The 24,279-nt window shown below is 41.1% G+C and overlaps 2 protein-coding genes across 2 annotated transcripts in view; both read left to right on the top strand.

Moving 5' to 3' along the window:
- Positions 1-1,913, top strand: part of LOC124273735 (glutathionyl-hydroquinone reductase YqjG-like) — a gene marked incomplete at its 5' end in the record, with an annotated part of 31,499 nt that extends 29,586 nt beyond the window's left edge. The window contains 1 exon segment of the mRNA XM_046709036.1: positions 1,436-1,913. Within this exon segment, the coding sequence (XP_046564992.1) occupies positions 1,436-1,528 (93 nt within the window).
- Positions 1,914-12,707: 10,794 nt separating this feature from the next.
- The window catches only part of LOC124273736 (glutathionyl-hydroquinone reductase YqjG-like), a 34,054-nt gene continuing 22,482 nt past the window's right edge, over positions 12,708-24,279 (top strand). Inside the window, exons 1-3 of the mRNA XM_046709037.1 lie at positions 12,708-12,885; positions 22,269-22,447; positions 23,324-23,396. Coding sequence (XP_046564993.1) covers positions 12,768-12,885; positions 22,269-22,447; positions 23,324-23,396 — 370 coding nt within the window. The 5' untranslated portion in view covers positions 12,708-12,767. The remainder of the gene's footprint in view (positions 12,886-22,268; positions 22,448-23,323; positions 23,397-24,279) is intronic.

The following is a 24,279-nucleotide window of genomic DNA, read 5'->3' as shown; positions in this document are numbered from 1 at the left end:
ACACAGGATGCGCCTGTAGGATACCTGTGGTGCATACATGTTAAGTTACAACATGGTATGCACCTGTAGGATACCTATATAGTTACAACATCGGATGCACCTGTAGTGCACACCTGTAAGTTACAACATGGGATGCACCTGTAGGATACCTGTAGTGCACACCTGTAAGTTACAACATGGGATGCACCTGTAGGATACCTGTAGTGCACACCTGTAAGTTACAACATGGGATGCACCTATAGGATACCTGTAGTGCACACCTGTAAGTTACAACATGGGATGCACCCGTAGTGTACACCTGTAAGTTACAACATGGGATGCACCTGTAGTGTACACCTGTAAGTTACAACATGGGATGCACCTGTAGTGTACACCTGTAAGTTACGACATGGGGTGCACCTGAAGGATACCTGTAGTGCACACCTGTAAGTTACAACATGGGATGCACCTGTAGGATACCTGTAGTGCACACCTGTAAGTTACAACACAGGATGCGCCTGTAGGATACCTGTGGTGCATACATGTTAAGTTACAACATGGTATGCACCTGTAGGATACCTATAAGTTACAACATCGGATGCACCTGTAGTGCACACCTGTAAGTTACAACATGGGATGCACCTGTAGGTTACCTGTAGTGCACACCTGTAAGTTACAACATGGGATGCACCTGTAGGATACCTGTAGTGCACACCTGTAAGTTACAACACAGGATGCGCCTGTAGGATACCTGTGGTGCATACATGTTAAGTTACAACATGGGATGCACCTGTAGGATACCTGTAAGTTACAACATGGGATGCACCTGTAGTGCACACCTGTAAGTTACAACATGGGATGCACCTGTAGGTTACCTGTAGTGCACACCTGTAAGTTACAACATGGGATGCACCTGTAGGATACCTGTAGTGCACACCTGTAAGTTACAACACAGGATGCGCCTGTAGGATACCTGTGGTGCATACATGTTAAGTTACAACATGGTATGCACCTGTAGGATACCTATAAGTTACAACATCGGATGCACCTGTAGTGCACACCTGTAAAGTTACAACATGGGATGCACCTGTAGGTTACCTGTAGTGCACACCTGTAAGTTACAACATGGGATGCACCTGTAGGTTACCTGTAGTGCACACCTGTAAGATACAACATGGGATGCACCTGTAGGATACCTGTAGTGCACACCTGTAAGTTACAACATGGGATGCACCTGTAGGATACCTGTAGTGCACACCTGTAAGTTACAACATGGGATGCACCTGTAGGATACCTGTAGTGCACACCTGTAAGTGTCATCATTACGTTCAGATTTGAGAATTGCAAAAATGTGCAAATATCCAAATTTTATTTCCCTCAATCTTTCATGGGTAACATACCCCTGTTATTATGACATGACACAAAACAAAAACCCCAGTGACATCTGTATTTTCAGGAAATGAAGACTATCAACCCCTTCGGCATCGTTCCTGTTTGTCCACGTCCAGACTTCACAGCGCCCCACGACAGAGCCAAACTATCAGCGTAGGATGTCAGATGGTCCATAAAGAGAGCACAGCACTGTATTATGTCTCAACCCAGGAACATATTTTGAAGCCATTGAATGGCATTTAGTACTGACAGACACTTCTTTTTCATGATAAGGAACACAATGTTTCGGAGTATATTCATACTGAATGAAAGCTAGGATGCAGCATATATTTATATGTGAGAACAACAAAAGTTGGATGGATACATATACCCAAGGGAAACTGGTAATTAATTGGCACTGATTGGTTATAGCCATGGACAAACGGAAACGAGGTGTAAATTGAATTCCTTCAAGGGAGATTTTGTTCATGTTGTTGAAATTGTAAATGCTTTGTTAAAAAAAGGAAATTGGTATCCTGAATAAAAGAATTTTACAAATCCAATTGTAAAAATTATTTGTGATTCTTCTAACAAACTACTTGGTCCATCAATCTGTGACAATAATATGTATCAACCAAATGGGATGGTGACTTGTTGATTCAAGTTTTAATAAAAAAGATTTTCAAAATATAAAAATCTTTCAGAGTGTATATCCTTTGCACTGGTCCAGTATATCCTGACTGAACTATGACTGGAAAGTCTAAATATAGGATGGGTGATTGTGCTCCCTTTCAGGTGTAGATGCCACGACACTCAGAGAAGACACGATCATGGATGTACGAATAACCACAATATAAGGGCACAGACTGTATAGAGTTAGATTTGAAAGTTGTAGTTCGTTTGTTTTCATGATACAGATATCAAAATGCTTTTCTAAATCCTTGAATTTAAAGCTTCCAGATAGGTTTTATGCCATATCTTTCTTAGAAAGATTTCTCATACTTCCACCAAGCAGACCTTTGTTGTTGTTCAACAGATCAAATGTCAATAAACGTTCTAAAATCTTAACTGTTGGGACATTTCCTGTCAGTGTCAACTTTCAGTGTTGTCACAACCCCTAGTGTACAGTACACAACCCTGTGCACTTATAAGAACCCACGAATCCGTTGGTATATGACCAGACGGTGGTCACATACAAATGTGCAAACACCTAGTTGCGGGTAAAGCAACGTGCAGTAAACTTGGACAAAGTACTGTGACTGTGTGTCCCAATTCACCCAGCTGTGAATGTACCTTGTAAGGATGGGAAAGCCACAGTAACTTGTGCGCCTTGTGGCAGCAAGAGTTGTATGGTCCCCAGGGAGCTGTGATTAATAATAAGATGTTCCGTTGCGATTGACATCTAATTATTGAGGGGAAAAATACCAGCGCCTTGAGCATGCACTAGTGTGTGGATATGTGCGCTATATAAATATTAAATAGCCAATAATAATAATAATAATAATTTGTTATGCACTTTTAGTACTGTCAAAGTGAGTTCACCAGACAGATTGCCTCCCCTTGTGCTCTGTAAGAAAATACTGTTTTGTTGCATATTTCAGGGTTTTTCATACACACAGACAAGCTACGTGGTCACTCTAAGTGTCATAGTAATAGAAACTATATTTTGCACCTCCCCTCGTGGTACGGGGCCATTCTGAAGGCCTTGCTAGTGATATTGATTGTCGTGTTTCTGTAGAAATTTAGGTTAGAACTTCTCGAGTGCCAGTTGAATGGCAGAGAATACTGTTTACGATACAGTGACCCTAGCGTGTTTGTTTGATAGAGATGATAGTGTACCTGGGTATTTTCTGTTTTGCTTTTTGAAAATATGTCCGTGTTTATCTTCCGGTCGATTTGGAAGATGGTTTGGTGAATAGATGTACTCTTTATACATACAAATGAGATGAATACCTTAAGCAATGACACCGTATCTTCCCGATGACCTGAAACTAAACTCAAAATACAGGACAGTGATGTTAGAGAAGAGAGAAGTGAGTGAGTGAGTGTGAGTTGGGTTTTACGTCACTTTTCGCAATATTCCAGCAATATCACGGCGAGGGGCACCAGAAATGGGTTTCACATTGTACCCATGTGGGGAATCGAACCCGGGCCTTCGGTGTGACGAGCGAAAGCTTTAACCACTAGGCTACCCCACCGCCCGAAGAGAGAAGTAAATAAAGTGTGTTGGTTGGGCACTGACAGTCTTGGAGATATACTCCTCAAACGAAATTAACTATTGACATGAGACATATATGTCGTAGAAGAAGAAGACATTGTGCATAGTAACTGTAGTAACACTGAACATACTTCATCATTCTGACTGTATTTCCCATCTTCCACCCGTCATGAATTTTCATTCCAACGTGAAATAATACAACGTTTATCTTACATGAATTGTCACCGCCATTGCTGAAATGTATGCCGCGATGTGATAAAATAAATTCTATCCTTGAAAACTCAGAAAAGGTCATCTTGATGTACATGTATCCGGAGCAAAGAGACTCCATCCACACAATATAAAAACATGTTACAAAGGGCCTAAATGTTAGCAAATTGCTAAAATTAGCAGTGACAAATCTGCGTTTTCTTTATCAACATTTGTGTATTGTTCACATGCCCGCTGTCTTGCGGTTGGAGGTTGGCCTTATAGTGAGTAGTACATTATCACCAGAGTATTATTGATCGAAGAATTGAAATAAACACAATATATTTATCGGTGTTACACGCACGCATGCACATACATCGTATATCACAAGGATCAGGTAAAATATGCAGATTGAAACAGACTATAGTCTCTCAATACTGTCGATCTGGTGCCGATGTTTATGGCAGGTGAAAATACTTAAAGATAAACCTGTTGTGTGATCCCAGCGATAGACGGGCCGAGTCGCCGTGTGAGAATATCGATGACCCCTGTCCAGCTCCTCGGACGATCTCACGGCTACAATTACATAAGGAACGTATACCTGTAACTACCAACGTTACGCAAGGCATCGACTACAACATCGCTGCCGGCTATAGGCGACACAATGACGACTTTATGTCATCCACCTATTGCCCTTATCATTTGTTATATTCATAAATTTACCGATCTTAGGTGTATCAGACTCATGTTGAGGCAAAATGCGACTCAGATGATTGACCGCTCTGTTTCGAGTTTATGTTCGACTGTTTATCAGCTGTTGTACGTTTGTCAAGACAATTCCCGTTCTCAAAGGATTGTATCTTAGAAAATGATATCCCAAATTTAACATTTGACCACTTTCTAAATGGCATTGTGTATTCATATTACCTATGATGTTTTTATTACATGACGGTATTTCATGCATAGGTCGACCGCTATATTCAATATACCCAGATCAAGTGGGATCGTCTTCTTCATATTATGTTTAAATATTTTTCAGTAGTGGTAGCAGAGTGAGAGAGAGTTGAGTTGAGTTGAAGTGGGCTTTACGTCACATCGGCACTATTCCAGCCATATAGTGACGAGAACAAGTCTGCATTAGTAAACATTGTCAGTACAAAGTCAAAATGAGTTTTATTTCAAAAACATATATTCATTACATTGTCATTTAAAAACAGAAAAAGTCATAGCACTAAATTTAAAGGCAGGCAATTTGTTAGTCACATTACACAGTTACAATTTATGATACAGATCAACTTCCTTCAGGTAGTTCACTATCAGATGAGCGCTCACGCGGGAGAACAGATCTTTCAGATTTGTTGCTTCATAATGTGAGTCCCTTGCAGACGATAAGTCCACACAGTCAAGCAGAATATGCTTGATGGTGAAAACCTCATCGCAAGAGACACACATGGGGGGTCCATCCCCATCCGTTTTCAGCAGATAGTCATGAGTAAACCGACTGTGGCCAATACGACATCGTCTTGATTGACAACCCAAGTAGGTATAACCAATTGTTGGCTTCAATTCATACAGTTTATTTCTTCCTACTTGAGTGTCCCGGCTTTTTGCATGAGGTCCCGAGTATAGCTTTTGATAGTGGGTTTGAAATCACTGTACGGGATCAGCAGTGGAGATAAGGGCTTGTCAAGAGATGCTTTGCTGCAGCATCGGCTTTGTGTTACCTGCTATGCCGACGTGACCCGGCAACCAGCAGAGGACGATGTCACATTGGCCAGTAGAGAGGTCGTTGTAAAGTTCTAAAATGTCCAGAATGATTGGGTGACTTGAAGTGACATTTTGAAGTGCTTGAAGGCAAGATAATGAATCTGTGAAAACGATGAAGTTTTGGAATGCTTCCGCTGTTTAATATAGGTCATAGCTGAAAAGATAGCTTTCTCTCCAGGGAGAACAGAACTGTTGTCGGGAATCCTAGAGGAGACAGTCTTGGATCCAATGACTGTAGCACTGGCAACTTGGCCCTCATCCTTGGATCCGTGTGTGAAAATGGATCTATGGGTGTCATACTTGGAACGTAACTGGTTGTATTCCTGCTGGAACACCAAAGGATTAGAGAAATTGAGTTTATTACACTAAGGGGGCTACCGGCCCATTATACAAGTAGCACAACATGTATGTAACACATATATAGAGTGCCATGCATATTCTTTACAATTACAACTGATTATTTCTTTTTTTCATGGCAAGTAATACATACTTCGCTAAACAATTAATAACATCCGGGTTTCTGGGTGATAATAGCTAATAAAATTTAGGATATGTTGGATTTTCAATTTAATATGCAGGTCTGGCAATTTTCTCAAATCTGACCAAAAAAGGCATATTAAATGATACTCTGTTTCAATACAGGGAACAATGCATAGAGGACAAAATCGTTGATCTTTAGCAATATGAAGTTTTCTACCTTCCTCTATCATTAATCTTTAAAATCAAACAGAAGCCTATTTATACAACATACATCTTGATTGTGACAAACATAGCTGAAATCATATTTATTTAAAGGTCACATGCAACGTAACACACAGATTCTGATACCTTTCGGCATGGACTTACAGTAACAAATTATAAAAATTCAAATTCAACTTATAAAGTTGAAAAGTAACGTGATGAAAAAACCCCGCGAAATCGGAGTTCAAACGATTCACGAAATTCACCCCAGCTGGGGTGAAAAGTGGTTTCAACAGCTGTGCTGGGCTACGCTGAAAATGAACCTTGTTAAGGATCTAGATCTACTCAGCTATAGTGTCAACCAGCGAGGCGTTCGACATTTCAAGACGGAAAACCTTCGCTGCCGGTTGGGGACACCAGCATTGGGCTCAACATATTGTACCCATGTGGAATCGATTCCAGGTCTACAGCTTGACGAGCGGACGCTTAAACCATTAGGCTATCCCACCGCCATGCACTCCGATGAATGTGTTTACACAAGATTATGCATACACCATTAATGTCCTGTGGTTCCGGTGAAAACAACGTTTTTCCCAACGTAACTCACAAGAAACAATCTTCTAATGTTCACTGTCATCAGTTTCATTATATTTCCACAGCAGTCGAAATAATGTTCCAGTTCTCATGACATTTAAAACGTCACACGATACTTTGTAGACTTCACAAAATGTTTCAACTTTGCATAATACGTATAGTATAGAATTGTCAATAAAATCTTACTAGATACTTTCAAACGTAATAACATGTATATGCTTATAATTATGTGTTATATTCATAAGCGTAACCTGCGCCTTTAACAGGAAACGTTGCAATATAGATTGGAACTATTACAACACTTTTCATAACAATAATATATTTAATGCATATTAAAAGGAAAATCCCTATTTGAAAAGTTAACTACGGGCAATAACTCTCGTTGTATTACCAGAGTTACGTCCCCTAGCACATCAAGTACCCTCGTTCTCCGTCTCTATATGTGTAGGTCTCCTGTTATCACATAGTGAGATCCTATGAAGCTGACACTGCCCTTACAATACATGTCATCACGCGGGGATCAATGGAAGTGAAAGAAGAAGAAGACCTATGTATGGCAGAGATTGTTTATAAGTCAGAGGCACACATATTCTCCCAACCGTTTTCTTGGACCGTTTTTCTTGATAAAATCCAAGTCAATGTACCAGGTGGGATTTTTATGATTTTGGTATGACGACGTGTCAGGGGACTCCATGATATGTTGAAGACCGACTGGCGAATATCAGAACGTCATGTTGCGGTTGAGTGGGTGTTTGCAAGGAGAGTACATTCCATTATCGCTGTAGCTTTCGCAATCGACAACATTAGATCAAATACGGACCAGATACGTCTCGAGATAACCTTGATCTGATTGCAGCTGATTCAGACAGGTTCTTTCACCACCTCTAAGACTGACTGACTGAGTTTGGTTTTACGCCGCTTTTAGCAATATTCCAGCAACATCACGGCGGTGGACACCAGAAATGGGCTTCACACATTGTACCCATGTGGGGATTCGAACCCGGGGTCTTCGGCGTGACGAGCCAACGCTTTAACTACTAGGCTATCCCACCTCTAAGAAGACTAGAAGGGTTATAGGTTCCTTGTGATGGGATGACGAGCAGCTGATTCAAACATGTTCTTTCACTACCTGTAAAGAACGCTGGAAGGGTTATATATAGTTTCCGTGACCTAGGATACAGAGGGCTGTGTTGTCGTAGTGGTACACCTTCACAAAACGCCAGACAATTATCAGAGCTACACTTTATGGGCAATTACGGGATGAAATTAACACTAAGCAGCGAAAGAGTGTTCTCCTCCATCTGACAATGCTACACAAATCAGCCATGACACTGGTTACAATCCACGAGTGTGCCTTCGATATAATCCCTTCAACGCCCTCCTTATTCTCCTTGCACAAAACCATCTTAGCGCTACGACAATCATAAGCCTTTTATTTGTCAAATTATGGGAGTTAATATTACATTCGCGCTAAGGTCGCTTTATGCAGTCGGACCTTAATCTTGCTCCATCTGTTTCCGAACATGAAGAAAGCTTCAGTAGGTTCCCATTTCGACGATGTGACATCGGCAGTGGTGAACGTTTTGGGCAGCAAAGAGAAATACCTCCACGAATAATATCCCTCAAGCATCGTTGGTAAAAGTGTATCAATATGGAAGTGGGTTTTGTTGAAAAATCTATCATTATAATTTCTTTAGGTCTCGTCAGTCAGAACATTCTCGTGGTCATAAATGTAGTCCTGAAGTAGTGTCTTTAAAATTGAAACCCTGTCGAGAAACTGACGGTGTCAACGTGCATCTTTATGACCTCAACGATGCGTTTTACAGATAAATACCAAACAAAAGTTTGGAACTAAATTCATAACGCACGAGGGACATCAAGTATTTGCCACTGCAGTTTCTCAATCCCACACAAAGGATTAACTTACAAAAGCAGTCCTTACACCGACGGAATGATAAATCCTTTGATTGCCGTCATGGGCGAAAGATTAGTCCGTCCGTCAATCTGTCGAATTTCGGTCGTGGACAGAAGGCGGATGGGATAGTTACTCGTCCCAATTAATGAACATGTGGTCGATTTGTCAACAATAAGAGAACCTCGGTCAGAGTTCTTCCTGTCCGAATACCCTCGTGATATGAGAGTGCCACCCCCTCTGTCATCACCCGATTTAAGAACTCTTGAGTCATGTCAGTGTATACAACTTATAACCTAGACTAGGATTTTTCATATAGATTGTATACTGAGGGAAAAAAAATAAGGGATCACATGAAAGCACAAGTTTTCCTTTATATCTTAGGTTTCTTCATAAGTTTCTTCATAAAGTTTTCTTGTGAAGAAACCTGGGAAAAAAAAGGACACTTGTGCTTTCATGTGATCCCTTATTTTTCTCCCTCAGTATATAATCAGGCGTGGACAATTAAATTATTTTGTCACTCTCTGCAATTAAGAAACACCGCGTACCAGATAAACATACCATGGCTTCAGGCGTACTAAAATGGGCACCCTCGGTTATAGACCACTGAAATATTGCGGTATTAAACCATATCATATTCCTCTCTTTCATATTTAGATACGAAGTCTGTGTAACACTATATGGTTCAAACATTGGTGCAAGAGCTCCACTGGCGTGTTGTTTCTCGCAGCCTGCATCCGACCATCATTCCCCTGCATTGCGAATTATCTCCATGATTTAGATATTTCGGGCGAAGTTCAAAGGCGATATCAACATATATTGCAAAGCATGGAGGTACCTTGTGAAAAACGAAACATGGAGAGGACGAAATCGGGCGGTTGATTTTACGGCCGCTTTAAGCGCATCACAAAGACTGCATGTTGACATCTTCTTTGTTGACACAATGCATGCTTTGTGTTTTATATATTGCACACAGCAACATGTCACATATATGACGGCGACCTATAGAAAGTGTCTAAATGACCGTTCGTCTCCTTATTGTTTTGATCGAGAAGAAACCGAAACTATGCGTTTCTGCATTGAGCTGATGCTGTTAATGAAATCTATGTTCATTTAATCTCACATTCCAGTTTCATAGCTAGAATTCTGATAGCTTGTAGAATTAGCGTAACATGTTGTGAAAAAAGGTGGAGAAAACATCATGAATTTGTGTCACCGTTTACACCGAGAAAGACCGTTAAAACCACAGGGGTTCGAATCACTGTTTGGACCAAAAAAAAAAAATTAATCTAGATTTTTGCACCCGTATATTGTTTTTACATGTAATGAGTAACTTATATTTCAAATTTGAACGAAATCGGTGAAGAAATGGTGAAAATGTATTTTATGTAATGAGTGTAGCGGGAGAATGTTCTCATTACATACTCATTACATATAAAAACAATATACGGGTGCAAAAATCTAGATTTTTATTTTTTAAGAATTATTGTCCAAACAGTGATTCGAACCCCTGTGGTTAAAACTGAAGACGTCTTCCTACCGGTGCCGAGATCCAGGTACTGTTTGACAGACTCCTGCTCCACAGAGTTTCAGTGAGACATGTCAGTGCGTAAAACGAGGAAGAAGATGGGTAAATGCCGCTCTTGGCGGAAACCCAATGATTTGTGCATTATATTTGATTACCTTTTTGGATTCATTACCCGTAATATCCAATAGATTCCCGAAACTGATTGGTCAGGTAAACAAAGATCTATTTTCATTGGACGACGTTTCATTGCAAGCGAGACAATACAGTGCGTAACACTGGGTAAGTTGGGTTAATACCTTATAGGTGTCTATACGCGTATACTTGTGTGAAAGCAATAGTATCAGAAAATTGACATGTTGTTCATGGTCATAAAAAATGTTGAAATAGACCCAGGCTACATTATTCCTGTATGTAACTCTAAACTGAATCAGAATCTGCTTATGGGGTTCAGATTTCTAGCTCCGTGAAGATCCGGGGTAGAATAGGTCTTCAGCAACCCATGCTTGCCACAAAAGGTGACTATGCTTGTCGTAAGAGGCGACTAACGGGATCGAGTGGTCAGGCTAGTTGACTTGGTTGACACATGTCATCGGTTCCCAATTGCGCAGATCGATGCTCATGCTGTTGATCACTGGATTGCCTGGTCCTGACTCGACTATTTACAGACCGCGGCCATATAGCTGGAATATTGCTGAGTGCGGCGTAAAACTAAACTCACTCACTCACTCAGATTTCTAAGTTTGGTATTGGATCCAAAGAGATACTGGAGATCTTCTCCCCATATAAAACCATTAACATTGTTTCGACAACATGGCTGTGATGGCCCTTCGCCCACCCCATGTAATGAACAGAAAGGTAGCTCCCGCCAAGCCAAGAGTTTCTTCTTGATGACGTTTCATTTTGGAATGCAGTGGTATATTACGTTGAGTCGAAACTGGGTGTGCTTTCTATTTGATTCTTAGTTGAGGACACACTCCTGAATCACTCATGACTTAGCATATTTTGCTGGCCGCATGAATGCCTGGGTAGGAGAACTTGATGAGGTGAAGACTGAACTAAACCCCAGTGGAATGCATCGAGATCTGAGATCTGAGTTTGTGTATTTTTAGAATTGTAATAACCTAATATGACCAAGACACACATGACACTAATTTTTGTATGTCTACATCCATTACATACATACATACATACATATATACATACATACATACATACATACATACGTACATGTGACATACATGGATGTGACTTAGTTTTTCGCTGTGTGGTCTCGCACCATGGTGCTGTTCTAGTTTGCTCGGGCAGGGTCAGGGGAGACCAAATTGCCCAAGACCGCCAGATGCCGTTATTCACTTTGCAGGGTTGCGTCCCTTAGGCGTAGCAGATACCTATGATCGTTGGTTCGGATTCCAGGTTCGCCCTGATTACCTTTGTTAGCAACATACTCGTGGGATTCATTCCGGCCTCTCCACCTACACCATCCTCTCTCTCTCTCTCTCTCTCACACACACAGGCAGCCTCCGATATGCACGGTTCAATACAAGCCCGATTGTAGGATCTGCACCCGTGATATCTATGCCATGTTTGTTAATACATAGTCAGCTATTGTACATTTGGAAAAGGGAAACAGGTATGTCCCGACACATACCACACACAAAATCTTTCCCAGACAAGCGTGTGTACCAGGCTACATGTATATCAAAGACAAGGGAATATGCACAGTTATGTCCATCTTGGGGATTAAGAAGTAGAATATAGCCACAAGTACCTCATCATCCGTCGCGAGGCGAGCGAATGGGGGAATATGTGTGACATCAATGTGTGACATCAGAGCCCGAAACTCTGGATGGCTGCTCATGCTATCGACCTCTGGATTGTGCGCCACCAAGTGACAGCCGAAGAATCGATGAGTGCTATGAGGAGCCGTTCTACTATTTATTCCCCGTTTCATGATATCAGCAATCCATATATTGCTTGATAGCAGATACTGGTTCAGTTATTCCAGAGACCATAATTATACCAGTATATGGTGTCTGATTATTCACACCCCTCACGGTCTGCAACTTATACATCGAAATATCAATAACGCATATAATGACATCTTAAAATCGAATTTGTGATATCAATAAATGTTTCATGATATTATGAACTCGAATTTCAGATATCAATTCTTTATTTTGCAATATAAAATCCGGAATAAAAAGCAAAACGGCACCTCAAGGAATGCGAGATATAAAAATATCCATTACGCGCATTAGTTCAAGCGTATATATTCCTGAATCATGTGCTACGTTTATTACTTTTAATAAAACATTATTATTCAAATGATGTGTAATGTATGACACGTTTGTAGGGGTGAAACTGTTACTGATAGTATTGTATGTTTGGGGTTGCTAGGGTTACACGGAAACATTCGGAAACATTTCGTTCACAGTCGGTAAGTTTACGGAAGACTGCGGAGATCGACGATCACGCTGACGGCTATTTCCCGAAGTTTGCCTGTTGCGACTGTCAGACTACTTGCAAAGATGAGCTCAGGTAACAGTAACGCAAGTGACAACAAGGTGATTGGCTCGTGGAAGTTGCCAATAAACGAGAAGGGAGAGTATGTCAGGAAACAGTCTGCTTTCAGGAAGACTGTAACAGGTGAGTAACTAACTGCATGTTGGGCCTGACTTGAGGCGGCGTCATTCATGTATAAGTCATTTTGACTTCAACGTATGATGTTTATCTACTATGTTACATTATTTCACACAGTAACTCTCACCAGAGTTAACTGATACATATGTAGGGGTGGGTAATTGCAGAGAATTTTCATATTGCGATATATTGCGATGCGAAAGCTTATGTTGCGATATGTATTGCAATATATTGCAAGAAGGTTTTTTTAACAATAAACGACTAATGATCAAGTTAACGCTTTATTTATAAAGCAAAAACACAACAAAATCACTATGATTCATTAAGCTTTAATAAAAACTTTTAATCATGACAAAATAAGAATATAGATAATATTTAAATGTAATTTTCACCACGATCATTCCCACCACCGTTACCACAGTTGCCACGATCATCAAGATTTCCGAGTGTTACGAAGTTTTCCGAATACAAGTCAAAATACCGGTTTTCTATCTGCGTATCGCAATACGTATCGTTTTCATGTCTGAACCGGTTAATACCGGTAAACCGGTTATATTGCGCAGCCGTATACATAAGCATACCTGTATGTAAATTAATTCTACGCATGGAATGTGATCAGAATAGCAGTATGTTGGCCATCATATTATTGTATTATTACAGAGGACTTAGTCCAAAACTCTTAATAATTACCATTAAACATATATTATGTGTGTTAAGTTGCTATGTATAGCAGTTTCTAATGAATGTATTTACAGTTGGCTGATCAGTGACCAGTACAGTAAGTAATGTCCTGTAAAGCAAGTCTAGCAAGGGATGAATCAGCACATTTTTATCTTGCTGTACCTGGAGCATGTCAAGTAAAGCATATGTAGGGCGCGTCTAGGAGGCTTTGTGTCAGCATAAAACAGATACCAACTGCAGTGATTGTGTGTTATGACTAGGACAGTAATTGGATTTGTAGCAATGGTTGTCACACCTTCACAACCCGTAGAATACATCACCCCACCATACATCACCCCACCCTAACCACCCTTAACATACATCACCCCACCCTTACCACCCCTAGCATACATCACCCCACCCTAACCACCCCTAGCATACATCACCCCACCCTTACCACCCCTACCATACATCACCCCACCCTAACCAACCCTAGCATATATATTCCCACTTAATAACCCCTAAACATACATCACCCCACCCTAACCACCCCTAGCATACATCACCCCACCCTTACCACCCCTAGCATACATCACCCCACCCCTAACCACCCCTAGCATACATCACCCCTACCCTTACCACCCTCTACCATACATCACCCAACCCTAACCACCCCTAGCATACATCACCTCCACCCTAACAACCCTAGCATCCATCACCACACACACCTAACCAACCCTAGCATACATCATCACCCTCTTTTAACCACCCTAGCATACATCACCCCCACCCTAACAACCCCTAGCATCCATCACCACACACATCACCCTAACCAACCCCACCATACATCACCCCACTCTAACCACCCCTAACATACATCATCCCACTGTAACCACCCTTAGCATGCATCACCCCACCCTAACCACCCCTAGCATACATCACCCCCACCCTTACTACCACCCCTAGCATACATCACACCACCATAACCACCCCTAACATACATCACCCCTCCCTAACCACCCCTAGCATACATCACCCCACCCCAACCACCCTCAGCATATATCACCCCACCCTAACCAACCGCAGCATACATCACCCCACCCTAACCACCCGTAGCATACATCACTTCATCCTAACCACCCCTAGCATACATCACCCCACCCTAACCACCCCTAGCATACATCACCCCACCCTAACCACCCCTAGCATACATCACCCCACCCTAACCACCCCTTAGCATACATCACCCCACCTCTAACCACCCCTAGCATACATCACCCCACTCCTAACCACCCTAGCATACATCACCCCACCCTAACCACCCCTAGCATACATCACCCCACCCTAACCAATTTTTAGCATACATCATCATCCCAAATACACCCCCTAGCATACATCATCCCAATAACCACCCTAGCATACATCACCCCACCCTAACCACCCCTAGTATACATCACTTCACCCTTCTAACCACCCCTAGCATACATCACCCCCACCCTAACCAATTTCTAGCATATCATACATCACCCCACCCTAACCACCCCTAGCATACATCACCCCACCCTAACCACCCCTAGCATACATCACCCCACCCTAACCACCCCTAGCATACATCACCCCACCCTAACCACCCCTAGCATACATCACCCCACCCTAACCACCCCTAGCATACATCACCCCACCCTAACCACCTAGCATACATCACCTTTTTACCCTAACCACCCCTAGCATACATCACCCTCCCACCCTAACCACCTCTAACATACATCACCCCACCCTAACCACCCCTAGTTATACATATATCACCCCACCCTAACCACCCTCTAGCATCCATCACCCACCCTAACCTTTCATCATTAACATACATACACCCTTACCCTAGCCACCACCTAGCATATATCACCCCAACCCTAACCACTCCTAGCATACATCAACCCCATGTCTACCTTTTGTTTCTAATTAACATACATCACCCCACCCTAACCACCTCTCATACATCACCATTAACCACCTGTAGCATACACATCACATACAATCCAACCACCCCTAGCATACATCACCCCAACACTCTAACCACCCCTAGCATACATCACCCACCCTAACCACCCCTAGCATACATCACCCACCTAAACACCCCTAGCATACATCACCTTCCAACCCTAACCAATTTCTAACATACATCAATTCATCCCATCCTTCTACTAATTCCTATAGGATACATCACTCCACCCTAACATACACCTATCTCATCAATAACCCACCTTGTATCAGCTGATCACATACCTCACATACTAGCATCCTAATTCTCAGTATATGTAGCCATAATACACCATCCTGGCATACACAACCTTTGTCACATTTTGCTTTCACACCCACCACATGCACCACATCATCCCATCCTTCCATCAACATTAACACAACACATACACCACATCATCCCATCCTTCCATCAACACAACACAACATACACTACATCATCATCCCATCCTTCCCTATCAACACAACACACATACACCACATCATCCCATCCTTCCATCAACACAACACACCATACATCCATCCTTCCATCAACATACAATTACATCATCCCATCCTTCCATCAACCACAACACAACACAACACACCACATCACATACACCACATCATCCCATCCTTCCATCAACACAACAACACCACATCATCCCATCCTCATCCTTCCATCAACACAACATAACAACACACACATCATCCCATCCTTCCATCAACATACAACACACATATACACATATCATCCATCCTTCCATTCAACACAACAATACAATACTACATACAACATCATCATCCTATCCTTCCATCAACACAACACATATACACCATTATCCTATCTCTTCCATCAACATAACACAATATACCACATCATCATCCTATCCTTCATCATCAACACAATACTACATACATATTACATCATCCCTATCTTCCAACACAAACACCACATATACTACATCATCTCTATCCTTCCATCAACACAACACAACACTACATATATCATCCTCATTCTCAATCATTCTATCAATACAATACAATACTACATCATCTCTATCTCTTCTATCAACACAACATACATACATATAATTATCATATCTCATTCTCATATCAACACAATACAATACATACACTACATCATCTCTATCTCTTCTATCAACACAATACACATACACTATATTATCATCTCTATCCTTCTATCAATACAACATATATACATATATATCATCTCTATCTCTTCCATCAATACAATACAAATACTACATATATATCATCCTATCTTCTTCTATCAACATACAATACTACATCATCTCTCATCTCTTCCATCAATACAACACAACACCACATACACTATATCATCTCTATCTCTTCCATCAACACAACACTAAATACCATATACTATATCATCCTATCTTCTTCAATCAACATAAATACTCACATACATATATCATCCTATCCTTCTATCAACACAATACAATACATACACTATATCATCTCTATCCTTTCATCATCAACACAACACCATACACTATATCATCCTATCCTTCCATCAACACAACATAATACTATATATATATATCATCTCTATCCTTCTATCAATATATCAATACTACATACACTACATCATCCCTATCCTTCCTATCAATACATACATACATATACATATACATATATCATCCTATCTCTTCTATCAACACAACACATACAATACACTACATCATCCTATCTCTTCTATCAATACAAATACAATACTACACATATATCACATCATATCATCTTCTATCAATACAACACAATACACATATATACACCACATCATCTCTATCTCTTCCATCAACACAATACAATACTACATATACATACATCCTATCCTTCCATCAACATACAACATACAATACTATATACACATTATATCATCCTTCCTTCAATCAATAACACATACCACATATACCATCCTCTCATTCTTCCTATCAACACAATACCACACCATATACCTACTATATCATCCTATCCTTCCATCAACAATATACAACACTACATCATCCTACACTACATCATCATTCTATCCTTCCATCAACACAACACACATATACATACTATCATCATATCATTCCATCCTTCAATACAATACAACATACATACATATCATCCTATCTCTTCAATCAACATACAACACAACACTCATATATACTCATATCATCCTATCTCCTTCAATCAAATACAACACTACATACACACACCACATCATCCCATCCTTCCATCAACATAACATACACTACATACACATACACATCATCCCCCATCCTTCCATCAACACAAATACAACATACACATATCATCCTATCCTTCCATCAATACAACACAACACCACCACATACACTATATCATCCTATCCTTCCATCAATACAACATACACACTCATATCATCCTATCCTTTCTATCAACACAACACAATACAATACAATACACTACACATATACACCATATCATCTATCATCCTTCCTATCAACACAATACTACACTACATATACTATATCATCCTATCCTTTCCATCAATACAATACAACATACCACATCATCCTATCCTTCCATCAACACAACACAACACATACACATATCACTACATCATCCCATCCTTCCATCAACACAACACAACACTATACATCATCCTATCCTTCTATCAACACAATACAACACTTCATATACATATATCATCCTATCCTTCCATCAATCAATACAACACTACATATACACTACATCATCCTATCCTTCTCCATCAACACAACATACAATATATACATCATCCTATCCTTCCATCAACACAACATACACCACATACATCATCCTATCCTTCTTCAACACAACACAACACAACACCACACATATACTACATCATCCTATCCTTCCATCAACACAACACAATACAATACATCATCAATCTATATCATCCATCATCCTATCATCTCCATCAACAACACAACACATACACCTACATCATCCTATCCTTCCTTCCATCAATACAACACAACACTCACACCATATACTACTATATCATCCCATCCTTCCATCAACACAACACTACACTACATACACATATCATCCTATCCTTCCATCAACACAACACAACACCACATCATCCCATCCTTCCATCAACACAACACCAATACTCACATACACTATATCATCCTATCCTTCCATCAACACAACACACATACACACACATCATCCCATCCTTCCATCAACACAACACAACACTATACCACATCATCCCATCCTTCCATCAACACAACACATACACCACATCATCCCATCCTTCCATCAACACAACAACACAACACCACATACACCACATCATCCCATCCTTCCATCCAACACAACACCACATACACCACATCATCCCATCCTTCCATCAATCAACACAACACAACACCACACATACACACATCATCCCATCCTTCCATCAACACAACACACACACACACATCATCCCATCCTTCCATCAACAACACACACCACACCACATCACCACATCATCCCATCCTTCCATCAACACAACACAACACCACATACACACCACATCATCCCATCCTTCCATCAACACCACATACACCACATCATCCCATCCTTCCATCAACACCACATACACCACATCATCCCATCCTTCCATCAACACAACACACACCACATCATCCCATCCTTCCATTCAATCAAATACAACACCACATACATCATCCCATCCTTCCATCATCAACACATCCTTCCATCATCATCCCATCAATCAACACAACACCACATACACCACATCATCCCATCCTTCCATCAACACAACACAACACCACATCATCCCATCCTTCCATCAACACAACACAACACCACATATACCACATCATCCCATCCTTCCATCAACACAACACAACACCACATACACCACATCATCCCATCCTTCCATCAACACAACACATAACCACATACACCACATCATCCCATCCTTCCATCAACACAACACAAACACACATACACCACATCATCCCATCCTTCCATCAACACAAACACCACACTACACATACACCACATCATCCCATCCTTCCATCAACACAACACAACACCACATCATCCCATCCTTCCATCAATACAACACAACACATACACTATATCATCCTATCCTTCTATCAACACATCAACACAACATACATATCTCATCCTATCCTTCTATCAATACAACACAAATACATACATATCATCCTATCTCTTCCATCAATACAACATACACATACATCATCATCCTCATCTCTTCCATCAACACAACACAACACAAATACATACACATCATCCTATCTCTTCCATCAACATCAACATACTCATATATACCACATCATCCTATCTCTTCCATCAACACAACACAACACTACACATACATATATACACATCATCTCTATCCTTCCATCAACATACATATACACATACACATCATCCCATCCTTCCATCAACACAATACAACACACATACACTCATATCATCCTATCTCTCTCCATCAACAATTTCTCATATGTATACACCATATCATCCCATCCTTCCATCAACACCACATACACCACATCATCCCATCCTTCCATCAACACCACATACACCACATCATCCCATCCTTCCATCAACACCACATACACCACATCATCCCATCCTTCCATCAACACCACACATGCACTACATATCATCCTATCCTTCCATCAACACATTCACATACATCATATCATCCTATCCTCATCCATCAACACAACACCACAACACCACATACACCACATCATCCCATCCTTCCATCAACACAACACAACACAATACACCACATCATCCCATCCTTCCATCAACACAACACAACACCACATCATCACATCCTTCCATCAACACAAATACAACATCATCCCATCCTTATATCAACACAACAACATCATCCCATCCTTCCATCAACACAACACAACACCACATCATCCCATCCTTCCATCAACACAACACAACACCACATCATCCCATCCTTCCATCAACACAACACAACACCACATCATCCCATCCTTCCATCAACACAACACAACACACATACACCACATCATCCCATCCTTCCATCAACACCACATACACACCACATCATCCCATCCTTCCATCAACACAACACAACACCACACCACATACACTACATCATCTCATCCTTCCATCAACACAATACCACACCACATACACCACATCATCCCATCCTTCCATCAACACAACACCATACCACACCACATCATCCCATCCTTCCATCAACACAACACCACATACACCACATCATCCTATCCTTCCATCAACACAACACAATCACACACATATACACACATCATCCTATCCTTCCATCAACACAACATACACTACATCATCCCATCCTTCCATCAACACAACACAACACCACATACACATATCATCCCATCCTTCCATCAACACATCATCACATACATATCACTCATATCATCCCATCCTTCCATCAACACAATCACATACACCACATCATCCCATCCTTCCATCCATCAACACAACACAACACCACCATCCCACATATCACACACAACATCCCATCCTTCCATCAACATCCTTCCATCAACACCACATACAACCATACATCCCATCCGTCCATCAACACCACATACACCATATCATCCCATCCTTCCATCAACACAACACAACACCACATCATCCCATCCCTCCATCAATACAACACAACATAACACCACATACACCACATCTCATCCTTCCATCAACACAACACAACACCACATGATCCCACCCTTCCATCAACACAACACCACATACACCACATCATCCCATCCTTCCATCAACACAACACCACATACACCACATCATCCCATCCTTCCATCAACACAACACAACACCACATCACATCATCCCATCCTTCCATCAACACAACACAACACCACCACATCATCCCATCCTTCCATCAACACAACACAACACCACATACACCACATCATCCCATCCTTCCATCAACACAACACAACATACACCACATCATCCCATCCTTCCATCAACACAACACAACACCACATACACCACATCATCCCATCCTTCCATCAACACAACACAACACCACATCATCCCATCCTTCCATCAACACAACACACCACATACACCACATCATCCCATCCTTCCATCAACACAACACAACACCACATACACAACATCATCCCATCCTTCCATCAACACAACACACAACACATCATCCCATCCTTCCATCAACACAACACAACACCACATACATACACCACATCATCCCATCCTTCCATCAACACAACACCACACACACATACACCACATCATCCCATCCTTCCATCAACACAACACAACACAACACCACATCATCCCATCCTTCCATCAACACAACACAACACCACATCATCCCATCCCTCCATCAACACAACACAACACCACACCACATACACCACATCATCCCATCCTTCCATCAACACAACACAACACCACATCATCCCATCCTTCCATCAACACAACACAACACCACATACAGCCTCTTTCCATACCACCCTAACCTTACCACCTCACCCTACCAGGACATATCTGTAGTACTTGAAACAATACTGGAAGGAGCTGTAGATGATAGTTATCTCCCTTATGTCACAATGACTCCATCTGGTCACTACTTTCTTCAGCTAATGGATCAAGCGGATTTAAGGCAGAGTCCAATCGCTACCACCTGTACGTGTCCCTGGCATGTCCGTGGGCCCACCGCACCCTAATACTTCGTACACTGAAGGGTCTGGAAGATGCCATCTCTTGTACAGTCGTGGATTGGCTACTAGGAGATGGTGGTTGGAAATTCACTGATGAGGTTGGCTACGAAATTGTATATTTTCAAAAATCTGCAAAATATTTGTGTGACTTTGTTGTTTGCGTTTGTTCTGTCAAGATTTTGTCCCAAACTTACATGAATTCATAAAACTGACAAGCAGCTGTTACTCATACCGATGTTTGTTATTGTGCTTTCTGACCGTGGTTATTGCCCTTGGCGTACTTGATGAATGATGGTAAGGTTAATACCATTACAGTGTAGTGACAAAAACATATCACAGTAAATACAAGTACAAGTATCTTTGGTTATCCTCACTATAGGTGAGGTGAGGTGAAATTGGATTTAACATCGTGCTTGAGAATATTTCGCTCATATGATGACGCATGCGTGTGTGTGTGTATGTGCGGCTGCTTGTACTAGCCCAGACTTAAGCTGGTTTTATAGTGCTAGCCCACTGAGATACCATGCCGCAGTGAAGCATGGATACCCCACTCAGACACATTATACTGACTCCGAGCTGACCAGTCCTTGTTGTACCCATTAATGTCGAGCGCCAGGCAGGGACCTCCTCAATATAGGTTGAGGTATCCTCAGTATAGGTTGTAAGACATTTTGCTTGTTTATTGATTTACTAGAAAACAGTAATACAATGCAGATACAGTATATTGTATTCATACAAACCCTCTGTCCTTAGCAATTTTATTGGTTAGTATCACAATAGGATTGTTAATATATACTCCCAGTGCCTTAACTGTCTATACAGAACACCCAATTGGAAATAAAACCCTATTCGAAATAACTGCTTGTCACATGGTGTAGACACTCAAACATCCAACACTGATGTGTCTGTGATTGTTATTATAATTATCATGACCATGCCACATGACTCCAGCTCCATCACATGTTTGTTTACAGAAGCCGGGATGTTCACTTGACACACTGAATGGGGCCACCTACCTTAGAGATATCTACTTGAAAGCTGATCCAGGTAATTAGAATTGACACTTGACACACTGAATGGGGCCACCTACCTTAGAGATATCTACTTGAAAGCTGATCCAGGTAATTAGAATCTGACACTTGACACACTGAATGGGGCCACCTACCTTAGAGAGATATCTACTTGAAAGCTGATCCAGGTAATTAGAATTTACACTTGACACACTGAATGGGGCCACCTACCTTAGAGATATCTACTTGAAAGCTGATCCAGGTAATTAGAATTGACACTTGACACACTGAATGGGGCCACCTACCTTAGAGATATCTACTTGAAAGCTGATCCAGGTAATTAGAATTTACACACTTGACACACTGAATGGGGCCACCTACCTTAGAGATATCTACTTGAAAGCTGATCCAGGTAATTAGAATTGACACTTGACACACTGAATGGGGCCACCTACCTTAGAGATATCTACTTGAAAGCTGATCCAGGTAATTAGAATTGACACTTGACACACTGAATGGGGCCACCTACCTTAGAGATATCTACTTGAAGGCTGATCCAGGTAATTAGAATTGACACTTGACACACTGAATGGGGCCACCTACCTTAGAGATATCTACTTGAAAGCTGATCCAGGTAATTAGAATTGACACTTGACACACTGAATGGGGCCACCTACCTTAGAGATATCTACTTGAAAGCTGATCCAGGTAATTAGAATTTACACTTGACACACTGAATGGGGCCACCTACCTTAGAGATATCTACTTGAAAGCTGATCCAGGTAATTAGAATTGACACTTGACACTCTGACACAATGAATGGGGCCACCTACCTTAGAGATATCTACTTGAAGGCTGATCCAGGTAATTAGAATTGACACTTGACACACTGAATGGGGCCACCTACCTTAGAGATATCT

Source organism: Haliotis rubra, unplaced genomic scaffold (assembly GCF_003918875.1).
Source record: "Haliotis rubra isolate DU_JTF1 unplaced genomic scaffold, ASM391887v1 Scf1833, whole genome shotgun sequence".
In the NCBI taxonomy this organism is placed as follows: domain Eukaryota; kingdom Metazoa; phylum Mollusca; class Gastropoda; order Lepetellida; family Haliotidae; genus Haliotis; species Haliotis rubra.
The sequence above is the reverse complement of the archived record's forward strand: the minus strand, read 5'-3'. Positions and strand labels throughout refer to the sequence as shown.